The sequence below is a fragment of the Myotis nattereri genome, assembly GCF_964212035.1.
Source record: "Myotis nattereri genome assembly, chromosome: 17".
Classification (NCBI taxonomy): domain Eukaryota; kingdom Metazoa; phylum Chordata; class Mammalia; order Chiroptera; family Vespertilionidae; genus Myotis; species Myotis nattereri.
In genome coordinates, this window is record NC_138092.1 from 52,875,914 (window position 1) to 52,898,350 (window position 22,437).

The window sequence follows — 22,437 nt, forward strand, 5'->3', positions numbered from 1 at the left end:
GTTCACTTTATGATTTGACAGACGAGTAATCTGAGTTACGAGCTCCGTCACAGAACCAATTAAACTCGTAAGTCAAGGCCCCACTGTACTCAATTGAATTTCAGTGTTTTGAGGTCATACCACTGATGAAGGGACTGAGTAGCAATGCTCCCCTCACCTTCACCCATGGCACCTATCCAGGTAAGTGGCTCCTTTCCTCACTGTCCCAAATCAGGGCTCAGGAGCTGCTGCTGAGTTACCTCACCCACAAAGCAATTTTAAATCAGACTCATCAAACTAAAGCACCTTGCAGAGTTAGGACCTGAGAAACCCTGTGCTGAGGGTACTTCCCAAGATCCAACCCTACTAGATGCCGACCAAAACCTTGCAGTGACTTCTGCCAACCAAAGAAACCAGACTCCGCACAGTGATGCCTGCTTTCACCGCTCTTATTCAACGTAGCACTGGAACTCCTAGCCACAGAGAACAGACAACAAGAAGAAAAGGCACCCAAATTGGAAAGGAAGAACTCTCATTATTCACAGATGACATGATATTGTACACAGAAATCCCTAAAGACTCCACCAAAAAACTGCTAGATTTAATAAATGAATTTGGCAATGTAGCAGGATACAAAATCAACAACCAAAAATCGATGGCTTTTTATACACCAACTAGAGGCCCAGTGCACGAAATTCAATCACTGGGTGGTGGTTGGGGAGGAGTCCCTCAGCCCGGCCTGTGCCCTCTTGCAGTCTGGGACCCCTTGCTCCTTACCACCCGCCTGCTCGCTGCTCCTTACCACTCAGCTCGCTGCTCCTTAGCACTGCTGCAGAGGCAGGAGAGGCTCCCGCCACCGTCGCTGTGCTCACCAGCCGTGAGCCTGGCTTCTGACTGAGTGGTGCTCCCCCTGTAGGAGCGCACTGACCACCAGGGGACAGTGTCTGTCTTTTGGTGGTCAGTGCACATCATAGTGACCAGTCGTTCTGCTGTTTGGTCGATTTGCATATTAGTGTTTTATTATATAGGATAGTGAACTCTCAGAAAGAGAAACTAAACAATCCCATTTACCATTGCAACAAAAAAATTAAGATACTTAGGAATAAGCTTAACCAAGGAGGTAAAAGACTTGTACTCGGAAAACTACAGGACATTGAAAAAAGAGATAGAAGATGATATAAACAAGTGAAAGAATATACTGTGTTCATGGACTGGTAGAATCAACATCATTAAAATGTCTATACTACACAAGGCAATCTACAGATTCACTGCAATCCCTATTAAAATACCAACAGCATATTTCACAGATCTAGAACAAATACTCCAAAAATTTATATGGAACCCAAAAGACCCCGAATAGCCACAGCAATCTTGAGAAAAAAGAACAAAGTTGGAGGAATCACAATACCAAATTTCAAGTTATACTACAAAGCCACCATATTCAAAACAGCCTGGTACTGACACAAGAACAGTATATAGATCAATGGAACAGAACAGAGACCCCAGAAATCAACCCAAGCCATTACGCTCAATTAATATTTGACAAAGGAGGCAAGAGCAATGGAGTTAAGACAGTCTTGGTGTTGGGAAAATTAGACAGATAATGCAAAAAAAATGAAACTAGACCACCAACTTACACCATACACAAGAATAAACTCAAAATCGATAAAAGACTTTAATGTAAGTTGGGGAACCATAAACATCCTAGAAGAATCCATAGGCAGCAAAATAGCAGACATCTCTCATAGCAATATGTTTGCAGATACATCCCGTAGGGTAAAGGAAACTAAGGAAAAAATAATCAAATGGGACTACATCAAAATAAAAAGCTTCTGCACAGCAAAAGAAACGATCAGCAAAATAAAAAGGGAGCCCACTGTATGGGAGAACATATCTGGCAATGATACACCTGATAAAGGGTTAATATCTAAAATATATAAGGAACTCATACAACTTAACAAAAGGAAGACCAACAATCCAATTAAAAAATGGGCAAAGGACCTAAATAGAACCTTCTCTAAAGTGGACATACAGAGGCCAAGGGACATATGTAAACATGCTCAAAGTCACTGATCCTCAGAGAGATGCAAATTAAAATGACAATGAGGTATCACCTCACACCTGTCAGAATGGCTACCATCAACAAATCAATAAATGAGAAGTACTGGTGAGGATGTGGAAAAAAGGGAACCCTAGTGCGCTGCTGGTAGGAATGCAGACTGGTGCAGCCACTATGGAAGACAGTATGGAGTTTCCTCAAAAAATTAAAAATGGAACTCCCATTTGACCCAATGATCCCACTTCTATGAATATATCCTAAGAGACCCCAAACACCAATCAGAAAGAATGTATGCACCCCTGTGTTCATAGCAGTACAATTTACAGTAGCTAAGATCTGGAAACTGCCCAAGTGCTCATCAGTAGATGAATGGATAAAAAAGCTGTGGTACATTTACACCATGGAATACCATGCAGCAGTAAAAAGAAGGATCTCTTACCCTTTGAGACAGCATGGAGAGACCTGGAGAGTATTATGCTAAGTGAAATAAGCCAGTCAGAGAAAGACAAGTATCACATGATCTCACTCATATGTGGAATCTAATTAACAAAATAAACTGATGAACTGCATGAATCTAGAGACATGGAAGCCTGGAACAGAGTATGGAATCTCGGAGGGAAGGTGGGGGAGGTGGGTGATCAGGAGGTAATCAACCAAAGAACTTGTATGCATATATGCATAACCCATGGACACAGACAATAGGGAGCTTAAGGCCTGGGGTGGGGGGTGAGGGCAAACTGGAGTGGGTAAATGGGGGAGAAAGGAGGGTATATGTAATACTTTCAACAATAAATGTTAAAAAAATAAAATAAAGTACTATAGTAAAGGAAAATCAGCGTTATTTTATATACTTTAGTACAACCACTAAATAAAATAGATTAATAAATAGAAATCTTCCTAGTACTGATATTTTTTAAGGGTTTGGGAAAAATACATCTCACAATCTTTCCATATTCAAATCAGGTTGAATAGAGTTCAAAGAATTATTATGTTTAGTGCACAGAGTGACAATATACTAAATTCAAGAAAACCTCAGGAGCTGACTCCCAATCAGGGTAACTGCCACGGGCGGCAGCAGAAGCAGAGGGAGAAGGGCTGGGAGAACCAGGGGTGGGGGATGTAGCTGAGCAGTGGACAGCCCAGGGAGCTGAGACAGACAGAGCTGCAGCCACGTAGGAGAAGAAAGTCACCTCGATTATCTTAGACCCCAAATCCTCCCCAGGGCACCCAAAATTGCTTGAGCAAAAAGAGGAGAGATATGGTGGAACAAATCTAGAACACAAGGTCTCCCTCTCCCAATTCTAACGAAATAAACAAAAAATAGGAAAAAGTCAGGCGCTGCACCATCCTTCTCCCAGTCAGGGGAGCAGGGTCCACGCCCGGGCTTCACAAGGTGGCCACACAGAGAACCAGAGGCTGAGGGGACAGACCCCTGACACTAACCACTCCATTCAAAGGTCTACAGACTGCCCGGACCTGAGGCTTCTCACTGATGCCCTACATTCGGGAAAGAGAGGACTGCGGTGGGCTGTGGGAGGGACGGGAGAAGGAGGGGAGTCAGTGGGACCGACACTGACCAACATCCCGGACATGTCAGCAAACACGGAAGAGCCAGGAAATTCTCCTCTGGGACAGGACGCACTGTGCTGGCACCCACTTCATTCCAACCCCAGGACCAGTGCCCAGGCTCCAGCTGGGCACTATCCTCGACTCCAGGTCTTCAGGCTACAGGACTAGATGGGTCTCCCCTGGGTCTCTGCCAAGCACCTGCCACGGGGACGGACATGTGGACCCATCAGATAATCCTGTTCTCTAGGAGCAAGCTAAGGCGTGGGGGTAACGTCAACTACATTCAACTTCTGGCTCACAAACTGGCTTTAGAATGTAATCCCTACGTAAGATGGCCCAGGACACTTCACACAGCAAAGAGCGTATCTGGACAGGTCACTTTAAACAGCTGCTGACAAATGAAAACAGCAACGCCACTCCACATACTGGAGGGGAAAGGGAGACAGAACAGAACCTGCCGAAGAAGATGAAGAACCTAATCTGCAAAAAACAACAACTTAAGATTAAAAAATACACAAATTAACAAGGACGTAAAAGCAATAAGAAAGTTAAATGATAAGAAAACACACTAAAAGGAAGCGAATGCTATGCCAACAAACTGAGAACTACAATAACACCATTTCAGAATTAAATAAATTAGAAATAGCTAAGACTGACTGTTCCACTGTTACAGATACTTTACACGTGGAACCTTATTTAGCCCTCACACACAGTCTATGAAGCAGAGGTACTATAAAACGGAGGCCGCCATAAGTTAAGCAATTTGCCCAAGGTCACAAGGTCACAGAGCTGGCAAGAAACAGAACAGACACCACTAAAATGTGAATTTCTGATAAAGTGAAAGAGCTTAAAACCACAATGAATGCAGAAGAAAGGAATGTGGAGGGTCAAGGTGAGCTATAAAAGGTAGTTGAATGTACAGAACCCAGAAAATACAAAAATGTTTTGAAAGATGTAACAGAAGCCTGGCCGGCATGGTGCAGCGCTGAGCGTCAACCTCTGAACCAGGAGGTCATGGTTCAATTTTTGGTCAAGGGCACATGCCTGGGTTTTGGGCTTGATCCCCAGAGTGGAACATGCAGGAGGCAGCCAATCAATGATTCTTTCATCATTGATGTTTCTATGTCTCTCTTCCTTCCTCTCTGAAATCAATAAAAAAAGAATTAGAAAGATATAACAGAAAATTTTCTTGAAATAAAACAGACTGCATTTGCAGATCAAAGTGCAGTGCTGAATCCCAGGGAAATAAATGGATGAGCAGCACTGTAACTCAGGCATTTTCCTGAACGACCAACCTCAGGTCACTTAAGTTTGCTCTTAAGAATTTACTCTTGCAACAGCATGGAGGGACTTGGAGAGCATTGTGCTAAGTGAAATAAGCCAGTCAGAGAAAGACAAATACCACATGATCTCACTCATATGTGGAACCTAATGAACAAAATAAACTGACGAACAAAATAGAAACAGAGGCGAGGATCCATGGGACAGGCCGACAGCTGTCAGAGGGGACTGGATGGAAGGTGAATGGATCAGTCAAAGAACATACATCCATAACCCATGGACACAGACAACAGTGTGATGGACAGAGGGAAGGCAGGGGTTGGGTGGAGGGGAGCAAACAGGAGGAAATGACATCTGTAATAGTGTCAATAATAAAAATAAAGTGTACAAAAATAGATAGATAAGAGTTTAAGGAAACCACAAGGGATCAAAATGCAAAGCAAACAAGTTACCAGGCCTCACTTCTACTAACCTCCATTTCCTGCCTTAACCACTCTTCTAATTCTGTATTCTTCCGAGCATGATGGGCTATGAGATCTGATCCTCCAATGATCTGTGGGAGTTTTCCTGCTCCTGAAAATGCGACCTGTCAAGCAGTAAGGTTAAATGCATTAACAGATTAAGACAATCATTTTTAATAGCTTAAGCAAAGCAAGGGTTATAAATCATGTGTAATATAAGTGCCAAGATGTATATGACCTACGGATGGCACTGTGTGAGACAGTGGTAACTGTGTCAGAGCCATGTTCTGCCCTATGTTTGGCCATTATACCAAGATGTAGCTACATAACTAGATTTACGTATTAAGAGAATTTAAGATTTTTAATTTGGAGGTTTTGCTCAAAAATCACGTTAGCACATCATCCACCAATTAGAGCAACTCCAGGTGAGCACACACACTATAATTTAAAGTCTAATACTGTGATCTACAGATTTCGGAGCTTAAGCACTGCTGATACTTGCAAATATTCAAGTATTTAAACTTTCTGATTTATACATCCCTAGCAAGAGATGTTGGAGATGGCAACAGTTTATACTTTTAATTGAAATTTTAATTGCTTACAAATAAAGAAGTGCTTAAAAATATGTGAAAACCCATAACAAGTGCACCGGTAATAACGCATTTAGGGCGTAAGTAATACATTCTTAATATTTACGGGACATACTTTTAAAATTTCAATACAAGAACTGGAAAGGGAAAGTTAAATTCAATGTCATCATTAAGCAGTATTTTAAGAGCACAAGTACAACTAGGTCATTGATTTGGATATATAAAGAAAAACAGACAAGTTCTTTCATTAGAGGTAATCATATTAAACATATTTTCCTATAAATTTTGGGTTGAATTTTTTTTTATACTCTCAAAAAATTCCTTGTTAAGGATATTAATACTTTTAAGGGTTTTAAATTTTTCCAAATTACTTTCCAGAAATATGTACTGCTTTGTATCTCTTCATCACTCCTGTGCCAACAGTGAATATTATTGCTTTTCCTTTGGTAACTTCATTAATACAATAAAATAGTAAGTCTTTTGGATTTTGACAATGAGGTCTGTAACTGGGCACTCAACATGGAGTATGGAACACGAATGCCCTGTGCCCTGGCTGGGTGGCTCAGGTGCTTGAAGTGTCGTCCGTGCACCAAAAGGTTGTGTGTTTAATTCCCAGTCAGGGCACACACCTGGGCTGCTGGTGTAATTCCGGTCAAGGCGAGAAGGAGAGAATTTCTCTCTCATCCTCTCCCTCTCTCTTCCCCCTTTGCTGTCTCTCTAAAATCAATAAAGACATATCATTGGGTGAGGAGAGATAAAGGATGCCCCTGTGCTTTCCTGGCTGTGGGTGGGAAGGTAAGGGAGCTCTGGGATGGAGACCCCCCTCTTCCACTTGAAGCAGAAGAGTTCTTCCTCTCCAATGGAGGTCAGACCCTGTGGAGCGGTCAGAGTGGGCAGACCACTCATTTAATTGGGAAATGTTACTAGCAGCTGCCATTGGAGAGACAAAGCTCCAATACCCCATGGTCACAGCAAGCATCACACAGATCCCGTTCCAGAGAAACCCTGTTTCCACAGAAACCGCCTTTGAAAAGATCCTCCAGCATCTCACCAACCGCACGAGCAAGAGCTGTCAGAGCAGGTTCACAGTGGAGCCAGGAGCCCAGAGCAGAGAGCAAAGAACAGACAACCACATGGACAAAATAACGATCTAATCGTTCCTAAAAGAGGAGGCACTCAGGTCTGATGGTAACAATGAGGGCATCCTATCTAATAAAAGACAAAAGGGTAATTAACTGTACCTCCGCTATGCTTCCCATTGGCTAATCAGTGAGATATGCAAATTAACTGCCAACCAAGATGGCGGCAGGCAGCCATGCAGCTGAAGCCAGAAGGAGGCTTGCTTGCTCCAATGATGGAGGAAGCCAAAGTTCCCCGCCTGCCGCGGCCCAGCTCTGAGCCTGAAAGCAACAGCTCCAAAAGCAACAAAGTTTCAATTATAGAAGCTAAACAAATCCCAGATATCTGCTTTTAGCCAGCCACAGCCTCAGAGCTGGGAGCACCAATGAAGGCAACAGAGTTTCAATTATAGAAGGTAAATAAATCCCAGAATAAAAAAAAGAAAAAAAGGAGAGGGTGGGAGTTTCAGTCGCAGGCCAGCTTGAAAACAGCCACCAGCCCCTCACCCAGGCTGGCCAGGCACCCAAGCGGGACCCCCACCCTGATCCGGGACACCTTTCAGGGCAAACCAGCTGGCCCCCACCCGTGCACCAGGCCTCTATCCTATATAGTAAAAGGGTAATATGCAAATTGACACTAACAGCAGAAAGACTGGGAATGAGCCCTAGCCTGTTTGGCTCAGTGGATAGAGCGTTGGCCTGCAGACTGAAGGGTCCCAGGTTCAATTCCGGCCAAGGGCACATGCCTGGGTTGCGGGCTTGATCCTCAGTAGGGAGCATGCAGGAGGCAGCCTATCAATGATTCTCTCTCATCATTGATGTTTCTATCTCTCTATCCCTCTCCCTTCCTCTCTAAAATCAATAAAAATATATTTAAAAAAAAAAAAGACTGGGAATGACTGGCCACTATGACACACACTGACCACCAGGGGGCAGATGCTCAATGCAGGAGCTGCCCTCTGGTGGTCAGTGCGCTCCCACATGGGGGAGCTCTGCTCAGCCACAAGCCAGGCTGATGGCTGCCAGTGCAGTGGTGGTGGTGGGAGCCTCTCCTGCCTCCTCAGCAGCGCTAAGGATGTCTGACTGCAGCTTAGGTCTGCTCCCCACTGGCAAGTGGACATCCCCCGAGGGCTGCCAGGCTGCCAGAGGGATGTCTGATTGCCAGCTTAGGCCCAATCCCCCCGGGGAGCAGGCCTAAGCCAGCAGGTGGTCATCCCCCGAGGGGTCCCAGACTGTGAGAGGGCACAGGCCGGGCTGAGGGACCTCTCCCCCCCTCGAGTGCACAAATTTTTGTACACCGGGCCTCTAGTCCTATGTAATAAAAGCCTAATATGCTAAGTGTTCAACCAATCAAAGTGTAATATGCTAATGATATGCTAAGGTCACTCAAACGCTCGCTGACACGCACTGACCACCGGGGGCAGATACACCAACCTGTAGGTTAGCTTACTGCTGGGGTCCGGCCGATTGGGACTGAGTGAGACGGGCTGGACATGCCTGGAGCCCTCCCGTGGTCCCTCCCTGGCTGGCCAACCTTCTGCATCCCTCCATGACCCTGATCATGCACCGGTGGGGTCCCTCAGCCTGGCCTGCACCCTCTTGCAATCTGGGATCCCTCTTGCAATCTGGGATCCCTCGGGGGATGTCGGAGAGCCTGTTTCAGCCTGATCCCACAGGCCAGGCTGAGGGACCCCACTGGTGCACAAATTTGTGCACCGGGCCTCTAGTGTATTTATAATTTTACTTTACATATGCATCCTATATAATAAAGAGCTAATATGCAAATGGTTGCTGTGCCCTTGCGTAGGGGCCGGGGGACATGAGGCCACTCCCTGCTGCCTGGCGGGGCTTGACAGGGGACCTGAGGCTTCACCTCACCACCCAGCAGAGCCTCGTTTTCTTACTGAATGTGCTGTTATTTTCCACAAGCCTGCTATCTTCATAACGTCCTGGGTTACAGAACCCTTTCGGGTAGTCACAGATTAGCATGAGAACTGAGAGTACCTGGCAGCAGCCAGATGCCCACTAGGGCTGGAGGGGCGAGGGGGACAGGGACACACTGTGAGGAGTCCAGTATCAGTGGGGCTGGTTCTGGTTTAGGTGTTCCACGCACTGACTGTCAGTTCAGGCCTTAACTGTCTTAAGCAGGAGAAATAGCACCAGTTTTCAACTGGCACTGCTTTGACCACTGGTTAGTAGCAGCAGTAGTTCTAAAACCACTTCACACTGCCCTCTAGGGATGTTTTATGAAGGAACACGTACCTTTCTGAACTTCTTGAAATTCTTCAGTGGACCCTGATCACCTCTGACCCTGGGGGCATTTCTGGAGGCAGAGCCACTCACCACCAGGGACCTGAACTCTGTCAGCAACACCTTCCTCAGCGGCATCTCACCGTCACCCTCGGGCCTATCCTTGTTCTTATCCGGGTAAGTGGGTGGATAAGAGATAAGAAAAGGAAAATTATTTGTCATTGAGGAATCTAAATTTAAAAAGTCCAAATAGCTGAATGAACAGTTAAAAAGGTTTATTTCTGCATCGGAACTTTGTATTTGGAATCAAATCATATCTATTTCAAAACCAGAAAAGTATTTACTCAAGCACTCTCTAACGTTAGAAACATAACACGCTAATCTATGACAGAGGGCATGTGGCATTTTTAAAGCTTAGTATTCCAAATTTAGTAGCCTATTTTAATAAATATCATCTCAATAAACAATTAATCTTCTTATACATATTTTCTTGGCAAGAAATCTTAATACTGTTTGCTTCTCATTAAAACCATACTCTAGCCTAGCCAGCATGGCTCAGTGCTTGAGCGTCGACCTATGAACCAGGGGGTCACAATTCGATTAACCATCAAGGCACATGCCTGGGTTGCAGGTTCAGTTCCCAGTGTGGGACATGCAGGAGGCAGTCAAGCAATGATTCTTTCTTATCACAGAAGTTTCTCTGTCTCTCTCCCTCTCTGAAATCAATAAAAATATATTAAAAAAATAAAAACAAATAAAACCATATTCCAAGATTAGTATACACTCCACTCCACAAGTTCTTATCTACTATATTTAAATTTTCTTGGATTTTCAATAATTTTTATTATTTTTGGCACCTCAGAAAAATCATTAATTCTAGACACACTACCTTCTGAAATGAAAGACCCTTTTTTGTTTGGGATTAACAGTTACTAAACCAGCCCGGAGCCTCCCTCCTGGCCACTGGCCAACTGAGCGTCTCCGCATCGTCTGTTATTAACTATCAGCCACACCCACGCTGCACAGCTGCCCAGGCCACGTCTCCATTTTAATTATTTTTGTTGTTGTTGTTAATCCTCACCCAGGAATATTTTCCCCTGATTTTTAGAGAGAGTGGAAAAGGGAGGAAAAGACGGAGAGAACACTGGTGTGAGAGAAGCACATCAACTGGCTGCCTCCAGCAGGCCCCTGACAGGGTCCGGGCCGGGAGGAGCCTGCCACCAAGGCACGTGCCCTTGACCAGAATGGACCCCGGGACCATTTGGTCCACAGGCCGACACTCTACCTGAAAGGGCGAGGGCTACGCCCTCCATCTTGCCCCAGGGTAAGGGCTACGCCCTCCATCTTACCTTGGCCATGTGCTCGGCAAGGAGCTTCTTTCAGGAAGCCCAAGCCTCTGCTAGCCACACTCAGGACTTCTTTAAACTAACCAATGACAATCAAGGGACGTGCGCGCCATAGATATGACCACATCCTGTGTAACAAGACCCGACTTGCACCTGGCCAATCGGCAGGGCCCATAGTCATCTCTCCTCCCCTCACTCCACCCCCCTATTAAAACCCCCTTTTTTCCCACGGGGCTGGCACTCTTGTCTCGCCGTTGCGTCGGTAGAGGCTGGGAGCCAGACCCGGGTCTGTAATAATAATAAAGACTCTCTGCTTTTGCATCCGACTTGGCTGGCTCCCTGTTGGTCTATCGGGAATCTTGAAATCTGGGCATAACACTACCCACAAGCCAGGGCTATGTCTCAGCTTTTAAACCGCTTCGTATATTTTCACAAGGAAGTTGCTAACAGGACTAAGATAAAGACAGGGAGAGAAGGAAAATGGGAAACAAGCAAAGGTTCATCGGAGAGCGACAGATTGCAATCAGGAGCTGAATAAAGCAACGGCCTCATACTTCGCTGGTGTGTTTCAGCGTTCAGAAAATTTTCACATCCATTACTCTACTTGATAGAAACAACAGCCCTGTTAAAGTGCTAACATGATTTTATAAACGAAAGACCTGAGGTTCACAGATGTGACAATGACTCATTCGAGGTCACAATCTATAGGGTAGAGGGCAGGGAATCTCCACACTGTTCGCTGTAGGATGGTTACAACATGATCCACCCATTTCCAGAGGAGGCACAATTATGAGACCAAAATGCAGGAAGAGAATCAATTCTGAGAATATACACTGACAGAAAAATGACGAGATGATAGTCCCATAGAAGTCAAATCTTTAGAAAAAGTAAATAAAAAGTTTCCTCACAGATGGCTCTTCTTTAGTTGATGGCAGTGATTCTTTCTTGATCTCACATTTCTTCCCAATTTCATTTTCTTTCTAAAAGTGAAAGTATATATATATTGTTCAAAGAAGTTATAAAAGGGTACCTTGCTGAGAACCTCAGCAATATTCATGCTCCTGGCCAGTTATCTGACTTTCAAGCATCTTTCCCAGAGAAACTATGGGATGGGAATAGGAATACACATATATGTAGAAAATATACTGCAGCATGAGTTAGTCATAAGAGCAAAGAGCTGGAAGCAATCTAGTTCAGGGATTGAACCTATACATGTAAGGGACATTTAAAAATATGAGAAGTGGGCCCCAGCCGGTTTTGCTCAGTGGTTGGAGTGTTGGTCTGAGGACTGTTGGAGCGCTGTGGGAGGCAACCAATTGATGTGGCTCTCTCACATTGATGTTTCTCTCTCTGTGTCTCTCCCCCTCCCTCCCACTCTCTCTAAAAATCAATGGAAAAAATATCCTCGGATGAGGATTAACAAAATTATATATTTATATGAGAAATGGTCATAATATAAGTGCATAATATTCTATATCATCAGTAGATGATTAACAATAGATTCCAAGTTTGCAACATGTTTTAAAAAAGGAAACACCAAAATATTAACTACAGTTTTCTGCAGACAGTAGGGTTTGTCAACTAATTGTCATTATGTTTCTTTATTTTCCATATTTCTACATTATGTATTACTTTGAGTTAAAAATAAAAACACTTTGAAGGGAGTCTATCTAAATTTATGTTTAGAATTAAATTTTAAATCATCCTTAATCCCAGAAGAAAGTTACTTTAATTATTTGAAATGTTTATCTGTAATAAACTGGAGTCTGCCTTGTACATAATCACACTCTCCTTCACATTCATGTATCCAGACCCTGTTCTAGAGAAAAGCGTCTTACACAGATGGCTTCTAAGGCTGCAGTGAAACTGCAGTCCCTCTGAGACAATGGAGGGCAGACTGTTTTACATGAAATTTTCCATGATTCAGTAATCAAATTTGGGAAAATTTTAGTAAGAAAGTTGGAAAGGACAGAAAAACAAATGTACTCTATGCGTGCTTAGGGGCAAAGAATGTGAATGTATTTACCCACAGCGAGATCAGCGTTTTACCTTCCCAGCCACCACGTGCGCGCCTGCGCTTGCACACAGCACCCGGGAAGCTTCCCACAAGGAGAGCATTTCCCCCCACACCTTCTCCCGTGGTGCTCGCTCCTTCAAACTGGCTCATCCTCTCAAACAAGGTTTCATTTCCTATCGCAGAGAATCAAACTACAACCCACCCAGACATCAGACTTATCCCAGCGGCTAGATCTGTGTTTTTGTCCCATTTGTCAAAACCTGGCTAAGGGCCTTGCCTAGTTACTGAACACCCCCTCCCGTCAGTGTCCTCACTGGGCACACCACACAGGAGGCTCCCGGGCAGGGCTGCCAGAAACCTGGGGTGTCCAGGGAGGCGGCTCTCACACTGGGCTTTGGGAGGTGGAAAGAGGGTGCCAAGTCCTGTTTGCATCCTAAGGAGGCTGGGAGACTGCGAGTAAGGCCTAGACTTGGGCAGAGCGGCCATTTACATCAGAATAAGCCGCCAGCAGGAGGATCTAGCCAGCAGCTTCCTACTTCAGCTTACACAAAACCCCACAGACAGGCTAGAGTCCACATCTCAATCCCCAAATAGGAAAACGGCAGTTCTACCCTCACCACAGTTTAGAAATTGCCTTTCTGAAATATAACTAAAGAATCCAATGTCAACGAGAAGTATCACATTCATTGCCTTCTTAAAACTGCAAAAAGCTTTTAAATGAAAGGATTAAGGAATATTTTTTCTGATAATTACTTCTGTAGCTAGAAATATTAAGTGCAATTCCTTTAATCCATGAGCATCCTCAAGTACTTTCTGACATTTTAAATTCTTAAAAATGACAAAACTAAAGAATTAAAAATGACCACACACTGTCTAAGACTGATAGACTGCGGTCATGCAAGACATCACCCTCAGGGAGACAGGGTAAGAGGGGTATGAGCTCTCTCCATACAATTCCTTACAGCAGCACGTGAATCAGCATTTCTCTCAAAACAAAAAAGGTTTAAAAATTATCTTACATTGAAAGTAAAAATACTTTTGTGACAAGATTTTCACTAAAAAATTATAGTGCTAGAATACAGTGATTTAACTTTTAAAATACCCAAAGGTATGCCACAAATTGCCATTCACTCTCCAAAAGTCTGTACACATATTTTTGTACTGTATTTTTATTCAGAATGTCATGAATCCTCAAGTAGTAAAATAAAGACAAGAAAATTATGCTGTAGAATTACAGAGCAAAATTAATATCCCCTGACAATGTGACAGCATGTAAACTTTGGCATTTAAATATGTTTTTAGATTTCAGAGAGAAGAAGGGAGAGGGAGAGAGATAGAAACATCAATGATGAGACTTATCGATCAACTGCCTCCTGCACACCCCCTACTGGGGATTGAGCCCAAAACCCAGGCATGTGCCCTGGCTGGGAATTGAACCATGACCTCCTGGTTCATGTGTTGATGCTCAACCACTGAGCAACACCGGCCGGGCTAATCCTTGGCATTTAAATGAAAGATCTTTTCAGGTGCACAAAAGCCTTGTCTAATGGTCCCGGCATCACGGGGTCTATGCCACTTCCTGTCTCTCTCAGCCTGGGCTCCAGTGCCCACTTCCTTGGTGACAGGAGCCCAGGGAGAATGCACAGTCCAAGTAGATATTTAGGAAGAGTAATTAGCAGCCACACGGATGGACCAAAGTTCTCTGACTAAAACCACAACCACTGCCAGACACGGCTGCGACCACTATGAGCAGTGGATCAATCTGGGAGAGAACTAAAAAAAAAAAAGGCTGTTAATATAAAAAAAGATTAACATGTAATTGGACAAGAGGAGAGAAAGAAAATAAAAACATATCATAAAAAATTAGAAATAAATACAGGAGGAAAGGGTTTAAAGCAAATGCCTTTCCAAAGGTGTGGCAACAGTAACAGAACTGGGACCTAACTTTCTAAAGCAGCCGTGGGCAAACTACGGCCCGCGGACCGTTTGAAATGAATAAAACTATTGAAAAAACAAGACCATACCCTTTTATGTAATGATGTTTACTTTGAATTTATATTAGTTCACACAAACACTCCATCCATGCTTTCGTTCCGGCCTCCGGTCCAGTTTAAGAACCCATTGTGGCCCTCGAGTCAAAAAGTTTGCCCACCCCTGTTCTAAAGACTAAACACTCGTAACATTAGAGGCCTGGACAGAGCTCTGGAACAGGCCGAGCGAACATGACGATGGAAATTCAGTGCAAGCAGAAGGCACGTGCCTGCGTGGGGGGGGACATCATCCCTGGATGGCACTGCCGGCCACATTAGCGAGTTTAGCTCTCCACCGCGGTGGCAACGGCGCCACCGGTGACCACTTGGCTCAATTAATCCCTTGGTAAAGTAACAGCTAATCTTCAATCTTTGACAATAAGGGACCCCTCTGTCTGAAGTTCTCAATCCAGCGAGAGGGTGTCTCAGCGTCCATTCTCCTCCTTCCTCACAAGGATGCGTTCGTTGGGGACGGCCATGTGACAAGTTTAAAGCATCTCCCAGACTCTCCTGGAGCCTGGGAGTGAAGGATGGTGGGGAGTGTACAGGCCATGACTAAATCTGGCCAATAATCCAAGCTTCAAGTTGGTTTCTGAGGAAGCTCCTTAGGAAGTGAGAGAACTCCAATGGAAAGGCCTCGGGCCATCTCTCCCCGTGCTTTCTCCATGGAAAGGAGCTCTTGGCCACAGGAGGGTCTGTAGCTGCAGAGGACAGAAGCCGCAGAGGACAGAAGCCGCAGAGGACAGAAGCCGCATGAGGACTGCAGGGGCCACCCCGCAGAGCAGGAAGGTAGAGTCCTGGGAACTGCCAAGCAGCTTTGCTTACCTTCTCGGGGCTTCTTCTATAGGAAAAGTGTGGAGAGCAGCTACAGTGTTTGGACAGGTTCAAGCCTCGGACTGATGAGAGGGCACAGTCCTCTCATGGCCACATGCAAGTCCCAGCTTGGAGGGCAGAGCCCTCCCATCACAATTATAGACAACAGCTATGGTTGTAAGCTTGAACTCAGGGTCCGAACACGTGGCCCCATGTGTCTGAGTGATGTGGGCTTGATAGAGTTCAGGTGCATGTAATTGAGTAGGATCGAAACCCACGAGAATGTTGTCAACATCTTGACCACGCCCTTACTGTGCCTCGTGGAATCTGGCTATAAAATAAAGACACGGCTTGTAGTCCGTGGCGCTGTCTCTCCATCAGAGAAGCAGCATCCCACCAAGACCCAGCTTTCATTCTCTTGTCTGTCTTTTCTCAATCCTTCACCGCCCACACTCAGGGTCACCCTTGGCTGTGCTGGCGCGGCACAAAAAAGAACAACCACGTCTTACTTAAGCCACTATTTTAGAATCTTTGAAGACCACAGAGGAATCCTACCTCATACAGTGAGGGGACTTTTTCTGGGAGAAACTGGCCGTCCTGCATCAGGGCCCCTGAGGCTCTGGTCTGGGAGCCAGTTAAAAAGCTCACAGGCCCTGGCCGGTTTGGCTCAGTGGACAGAGCCTCAGCCTGCAGACTGAAGGATCCCAGGTTCGATTCTGATCAAGGGCATATGACTGGGTTGCGGGCTTGATCCCCAGCGGCATGTAGGAGACAGCCAATCAGTGATTCTCCCTCATCATTGGTGTTTCCATCTCTCTCCCCCTTTCCCTTCCTGTCAATAAAAATATATTTTAGAAATAAAAATAAAAATAAAAGCTCACCAGGTGCTTCTTGGAGCTGCAGTCTACTCCGCACAGGGCATCTGCAGTTTACTCCTAAGAAGTACATAATAAGGGTTCTTTCCCTCACGTGAAGATGCCAATATATAGGTTAAATAAGACATACTTTTTTCTTTCAATAGTAGTCATTCATTTATATAGTGCTGGATACACACCAGATTCTCAACAACCATTGTACCTCCAAATCTCTTATGCCTTATCCTTTTACTAAGTCGTGTCCTCACCCTGTAGCCATTTATAGGAGGGGATGACCACACATGGCCATGAATAAGACTGGAGCTAACAGACCTCGGTGGGGGAGGAGAATATTAAATTTTGATTTCATGAGGTCTGTGATCTCACCTAATGTGCTAACTTGTCTACTTACTGATGCATAAAATAGGGAGGAATATGAAGACTTTTCTTAGACCAAAATAGGAAGACAATTATCAACATGCATGAAAATAGGATAGGACTTTAAAGATCAAAATGAAAAAAAATTCCTAGTGATGTTATACATGTTTTATCCTAAATATGTATTTAGAGTTGAGAAAATGGCAACCAAGTAGGCAGTCCTTTATGTAGCTCCTCCTAGGGCCAGACTAGAAATAAAACTAAAGTAGGGAATATAGACCTGGAAATAATCAGAGTGGAAATAAATGACATAGAGATTAAATAAATAAACAAAATAACAATACAAAAGATCAATGAAATCAAGAGCTGATTCTTTGAAAAGATAAATAATACTGATGAACCATTAGCCAGACTCATCAAGAAACAAAGAGAGAGGACCCAAATAAACAAAATCAGAAACAAAGGCGAGAGGTAACCACTGTCCCCACAGAAATACAAAGGATTGTAAAAAATACTATGAACAGACAGAAAACCAAGATGGCGGCATAGGTAAACACTAGAAATTGCTGCCTCACACAACCACTTCAAAAAAACAACTAAAAGACAAAACGGACATCATCCAGAATGACAGGAAGGCTGGCTCATGGAAAGTCTACACTAGAAGGAAAGAGAAAAGCACACTGAGACTCAGAGGAGGTGTGATGCGGAAGTAAAGTGCAGAAGTACGGAGGCGCACGTGGAAAGGGCTAGAACTGAGGAAGTGGTTGTGTTTTTCAATCGGGAGGGAGACTCAAGCCCCCAACTGCTCTGAACTCCAGTTCCGGGCGAGTCTCTGGGGACCCAGACTCATACGGGGAGAAACTGGACTGTCTGGCAGTGGGCAGAACTCGAGGGCGGCATTCTCTCAGAGGTGCTTGCAGCGATTACCACAGAACAGTGAGACCCGGGTACTCTTAGGGCAGGGCTGAGGATCAGCCATAGCTGTTTGCTCCACCCTGTTGATTCCCTGAGACCCTGCCCCACCCAAGCTGTGCGCAGAGGCTTTTGCATATGAATGCCCTGGCCCTTTGCAATCTAAAATTACCTAACAAACTGAAGCTGGGTCAGAGAGATCCAGAACATCCAAAAGAAGGCCCAAGGCCCCACAGCAGCTTGCATTGCTTCACAGCTGGGCCTCATCTGGGCACCTCCAAACCCCAAACAAAGAAGAGGAATCTGCAGATATATCCATAGCTACTACTGGGTAGCCTCAGGCAGAGGCTAAATTAGCACCTCCTTAGATCCAAGAGCCACTGTACCCAGTAGTCAGAGTGGACCATCCAGATTACAACTCCTCAGATCCATAAGGGACACACTCAGGGGGCAGACTCAGTGAGCACCAAAGCCCCACTGAAGCAAGTCTTGCCCCAGAAGGGTGTCTCCAGCACAGAAGTTCTCCCACAATAACCACAGCTGATTCTCACAGCCAACTGGCCTGGAGGTCAATTCCTCCCAGTGATACCTACAACAATCAAGGCTTAACTACAACAAGACTGTGCACAAAGCCCACAAAGGGGTGCACCAAGAGTGTCCACCTCAGGTAATTGGGGAGGCTGAGCCACTGGGCCCTATAGGACACCTAGCACACAAAGCCACTCTATCAACACAGGGAAGCAGCCAAAATGTGGAGCCAAAGAAACAGGTCACAAATGACAGAAATTAAGGAAAGCAAACTATTAGATATAGAGTTCAAAACCACGGTTATAAGGTTTTTCAAGAATTTTCTAGAAACTGCCGATAAATTTAGTGAGACCCTTGAGGATTTGAAAAAGGACCAACTAGAAATTAAGCATACACTGACTGAAATAAAAATATTATACAGAGACCCAACAGCAGACTAGAGGATCGCAAGAATCAAGTCAAAGATTTGAAATATGAAAAAGCAAAAAAAGCCCAACCAGAAAAACAGAAAAAAGAATCCAAAAATATGAAGATAGTGTAAGAAGACTCTGGGACAACTTCAAGCGTACCAACATCCGAATTATAGGGGTGCCAGAAGAAGAGAGCAAGATATTGAAAACCTAGTTGAAGAAATAATGACAGAAAACTTCCCCTACCTGGTGAAAGAAATAGACTTATAAGTCCAGGATGCGCAGAGAACCCCAAACAAAAGGAATCCAAAGAGGACCACACCAAGACACATCATAATTAAAATGCCAAGAGCAAAAGGCAAAGAGAGAATCTTAAAAGCAGCAAGAGAAAAACAGTTAGTTACCTACAAGGGAGTACCCATATGACTGTCAGCTGATTTCTCAACAGAAACTATGCAGGCCAGAAGGGAGTGGCAAGAAATATTCAAAATGATGAATAGTCTGGTGGGACTGCAGACTGGTGCAAGATTACTTTATCCAGCAAAGCTATCATTCACAATTGAAGGTCAGATAAAGAAAAAGGTCAGATAAGAAAAAGCTAAAGGAGTTCATCACCACCAAACCAGTATTATATGAAATGCTGAAAGGTATCCTTTAAGAAGATAAATAATTTGATGAACAGAATAAACTGGTGAATATAATAGAATCAGGGACATAGAAAGGGAGTGGACAATTCTCAGTGGGGAAGGGGTGTGGGGGTGCGGGAAGTAACTGGACAAAAATCATACACCTATGGATGAGGACAGTGGCAGGGGTAAGGGCAAAAGGTGGGGTGGGAACTGGGTGGAGGGGAGCTATGGGGGGAAAAAAGAGGAACAACTATAATAATCTGAACAATAAAGATTTAATTTTAAAAAATACTATGAACAACTATATTTTAACAAGCTGGAGAAGCTGGATGTAGACTGGTAGGATCAGCATCATTAAAATGTCCATAATACCCAAGCAATCAACAGATTCAATGCAATCCCATTAAATACCAACAGCATACTTCACAGATCTAGAACACTCCAAAAATGTATATGGAACAACAACAAAATAAAACCTGAATAGCCACAGCAATCTTGAAAAAGAACAAAATTGGAGGAATCACATTACCAGATTTGAAGCTATACTACAAAGCTACTGTACTCAACACAGCCTGTTACTGGCACAAGAACAGGTATACAGAGCAATGGAACAGAACAGAGACCCCAGAAATCGACCCAACCAATAACCCTCAATTAATATTTGACAGAGGAGGCAAGAGCAACAATGGAGTGTAGACAGTCTCTTCAATAAATGGTGTTGGGAAAATTGGACAGATACATTATAAAAATATGAAACTAGACCAACAACTTATACCATAGACAAAAATAAACTCAAAATCGATAAAAGATTTAAATCTAAGTTGGGGAACCATAAAAACCTTAGGAGAAACCATAGGTAGTCAAATCTCAGACATCTCGTGTCGCAATGTTTGCAAATACATCTCCTAGGGCAAAGGAAACTAAGGAGAAAATAATCAAATGGGACTACATCAAAATAAAAAGCTTCTGCACAGCAAAAGAAACCATCAGCAAAATGAAAAAGGAGCCCACTGTATGGGAGGACATATTTGCCAATGATACACCTGATAAAGGGTTAATCTCCAAAATATATAAGGAACTCATACAACTTAACAAAAGGAAGACCAACAATCCAATTAAAAAATGGGCAAAGGACCTAAAGAGACACTTCTCAAAAGTGGACATACAGAAGGCCAAGAGACATATGAAAACATGCTCAAAGTCACTGATCCTCAGAGAGATGCAAATTAAAATGACAATGAGGTATCACCTCACACCTGTCAGAATGGCTATCATCACCAATTAACAAATGAGAAGTGCTGGCGAGGATGTGGAGAAAAGGGAACCCTAGTGCACTGCTGGTGGGACTGCAGACTGGTGCAGCTACTATGGAAAACAGTATGGAGTTTCCTTAAAAAATTAAAAATGGAATTCCCATTTGACCCAATGACCCCACTTCTAGGACTATATCCTAATGACCCCAAACACCAAACAGATAGAATATGTTAAGTGGCACGATTTACAATAGCTAATGTCTGGAAACAGCCCAAGTACCCATCAGTAGACAACTGGATAAAAAAGCTGTGGTACATTTGCACCATGGAATACTATGCAGCAGTAAAAAAAAAAAAAGAAAAGATCTCTTACCCTCTGAGACAGCATGAATGGACCTGGAGAGTATTATGCTGAGTGAAATAACTGAGTCAGAGAAAAATAAGTATCACACGAGCTCACTCATGTGGAATGTAATGAACAAAATAAATTGATGAACAAAACAGACCTAGAGACATAGAAGCAGGGAACAGACAGACAAATCTCAGAAGAAAGGCAGGGGTGGGGGTGGGGGTGGGGGTGGGAGAGATTAACTGGGGAATTTATGCATATACTAGAGGCCTGATGCAAGAAATTCGTGCAAAGGCTTGGCCCCCCCGCCACCGCGGCTTTGTCCAGAAGGTCATCTGGAAGGACATCTGGTCTAATTAGCATATTATGCTTTTATTATTATAGATTATTATTATAGATTCACAGCCCATGGACCCAGACAATAGTGTGGTGAGGGCATGGGAGGGGTGGACACAGGGTGGAGGGGGTCAATTGGGAAAAAAAGGGACATCTGTAATACTTTCAACAATAAAGATAAATTTTAAAAATAAATAAACAAATAAAAGTAAAAGAAAAAATGTATTTAGTAGATACTCTTTTCACTAACTTTGTCTTCCTGTCTTCATTTCCTCTATTAAGGCATCTCCTATACTTATATTCATGGCCAAATGTCTGATATAAAAGTACTTCCTAGAAATCTATTAAATAATCATGAATAACAGTTTTATTTGCTGTCATTTATTATATACCGGCAGAGTCACTGTATTTTTAACATCTACCTTACAACCACAAATTCTTATGCTTAATACAGGTGCTGAAGATAGTAACTGTTTTCAAGGAAACATAACGGATGCTCATACTGTCAATACACGTATCGAAAACGAACACTTTTTAACATTCTAAGTTTCCATTTGCAATATTTTTCATTAAAAAGTGTTACTTACAGATATGTCGTCACTCTCTGGCGCTGTCCCATCGTGAAAAGAGCCGTCTGTTTCTACGTCCAGCCTTGGCACCTTTCTCCTTCGGACGGCTCCCTCTTGCTCCAGCACCTTCACCTCCATGTCCAAGTCCTGCTTTGTGTCCCGGAGTAACTCTTCCAGTACTTCATTTTCTATGGCTAAATCATCAATTTTCCTTTTTTCTGATCTTAGTTTTTCTGTAGAAAGAGATTTACTGGCAGGAGTTTTCGAAGTGGCCTTGGACTCTGTGTCTGTGAAGAGGCCGCCTGGCTCCTGCCCCGCAGGCCCCCTCTGGGGAGCAGGCTGCCCGCCGCTTGCCCACAGCGAGGGGGAGGCAGGCTGTGTTTGTTCCAGGAGAGAACAAGACATTTCCATTCTTGCTGACTTAAATGAAGACATTTCTTGATTTTCTTCATCCCTTTCCCTTTTAGATTTAAAAAAAGAAGAGAAAAAAATAAAAACAGACAATGAGCACAGCTAAGTAATTTAATAGTCTGGCAATTTTCACCCCTTTCACATTTAATCCACAATATTTTGGGTTTTATTAATAACAATATCACTGGAAATAAGAAGAGACATCAGAAAACAGTACATAATCCATATATACTCTACTGCTTTGAGAGGACTGACCCACCCTGTGGCTAAAATGATGAGGCGAGCTCTAGCTTTG

General features: G+C 43.8%; 1 protein-coding gene across 11 annotated transcripts in view; it reads right to left on the reverse strand.

The window, feature by feature from the left end:
- Positions 1-22,437, reverse strand: part of NBN (nibrin) — a 45,148-nt gene that overhangs the window by 3,169 nt on the left and 19,542 nt on the right. For all 11 annotated transcript variants that reach the window (XM_081111350.1, XM_081111352.1, XM_081111347.1 and 8 more), the window contains 4 exons: positions 21,750-22,191; positions 11,562-11,633; positions 9,320-9,475; positions 5,361-5,474 (listed from right to left, as the gene is read on the reverse strand). In XM_081111350.1, the coding sequence (XP_080967476.1) occupies positions 5,361-5,474; positions 9,320-9,475; positions 11,562-11,633; positions 21,750-22,191 (784 nt within the window). The remainder of the gene's footprint in view (positions 1-5,360; positions 5,475-9,319; positions 9,476-11,561; positions 11,634-21,749; positions 22,192-22,437) is intronic.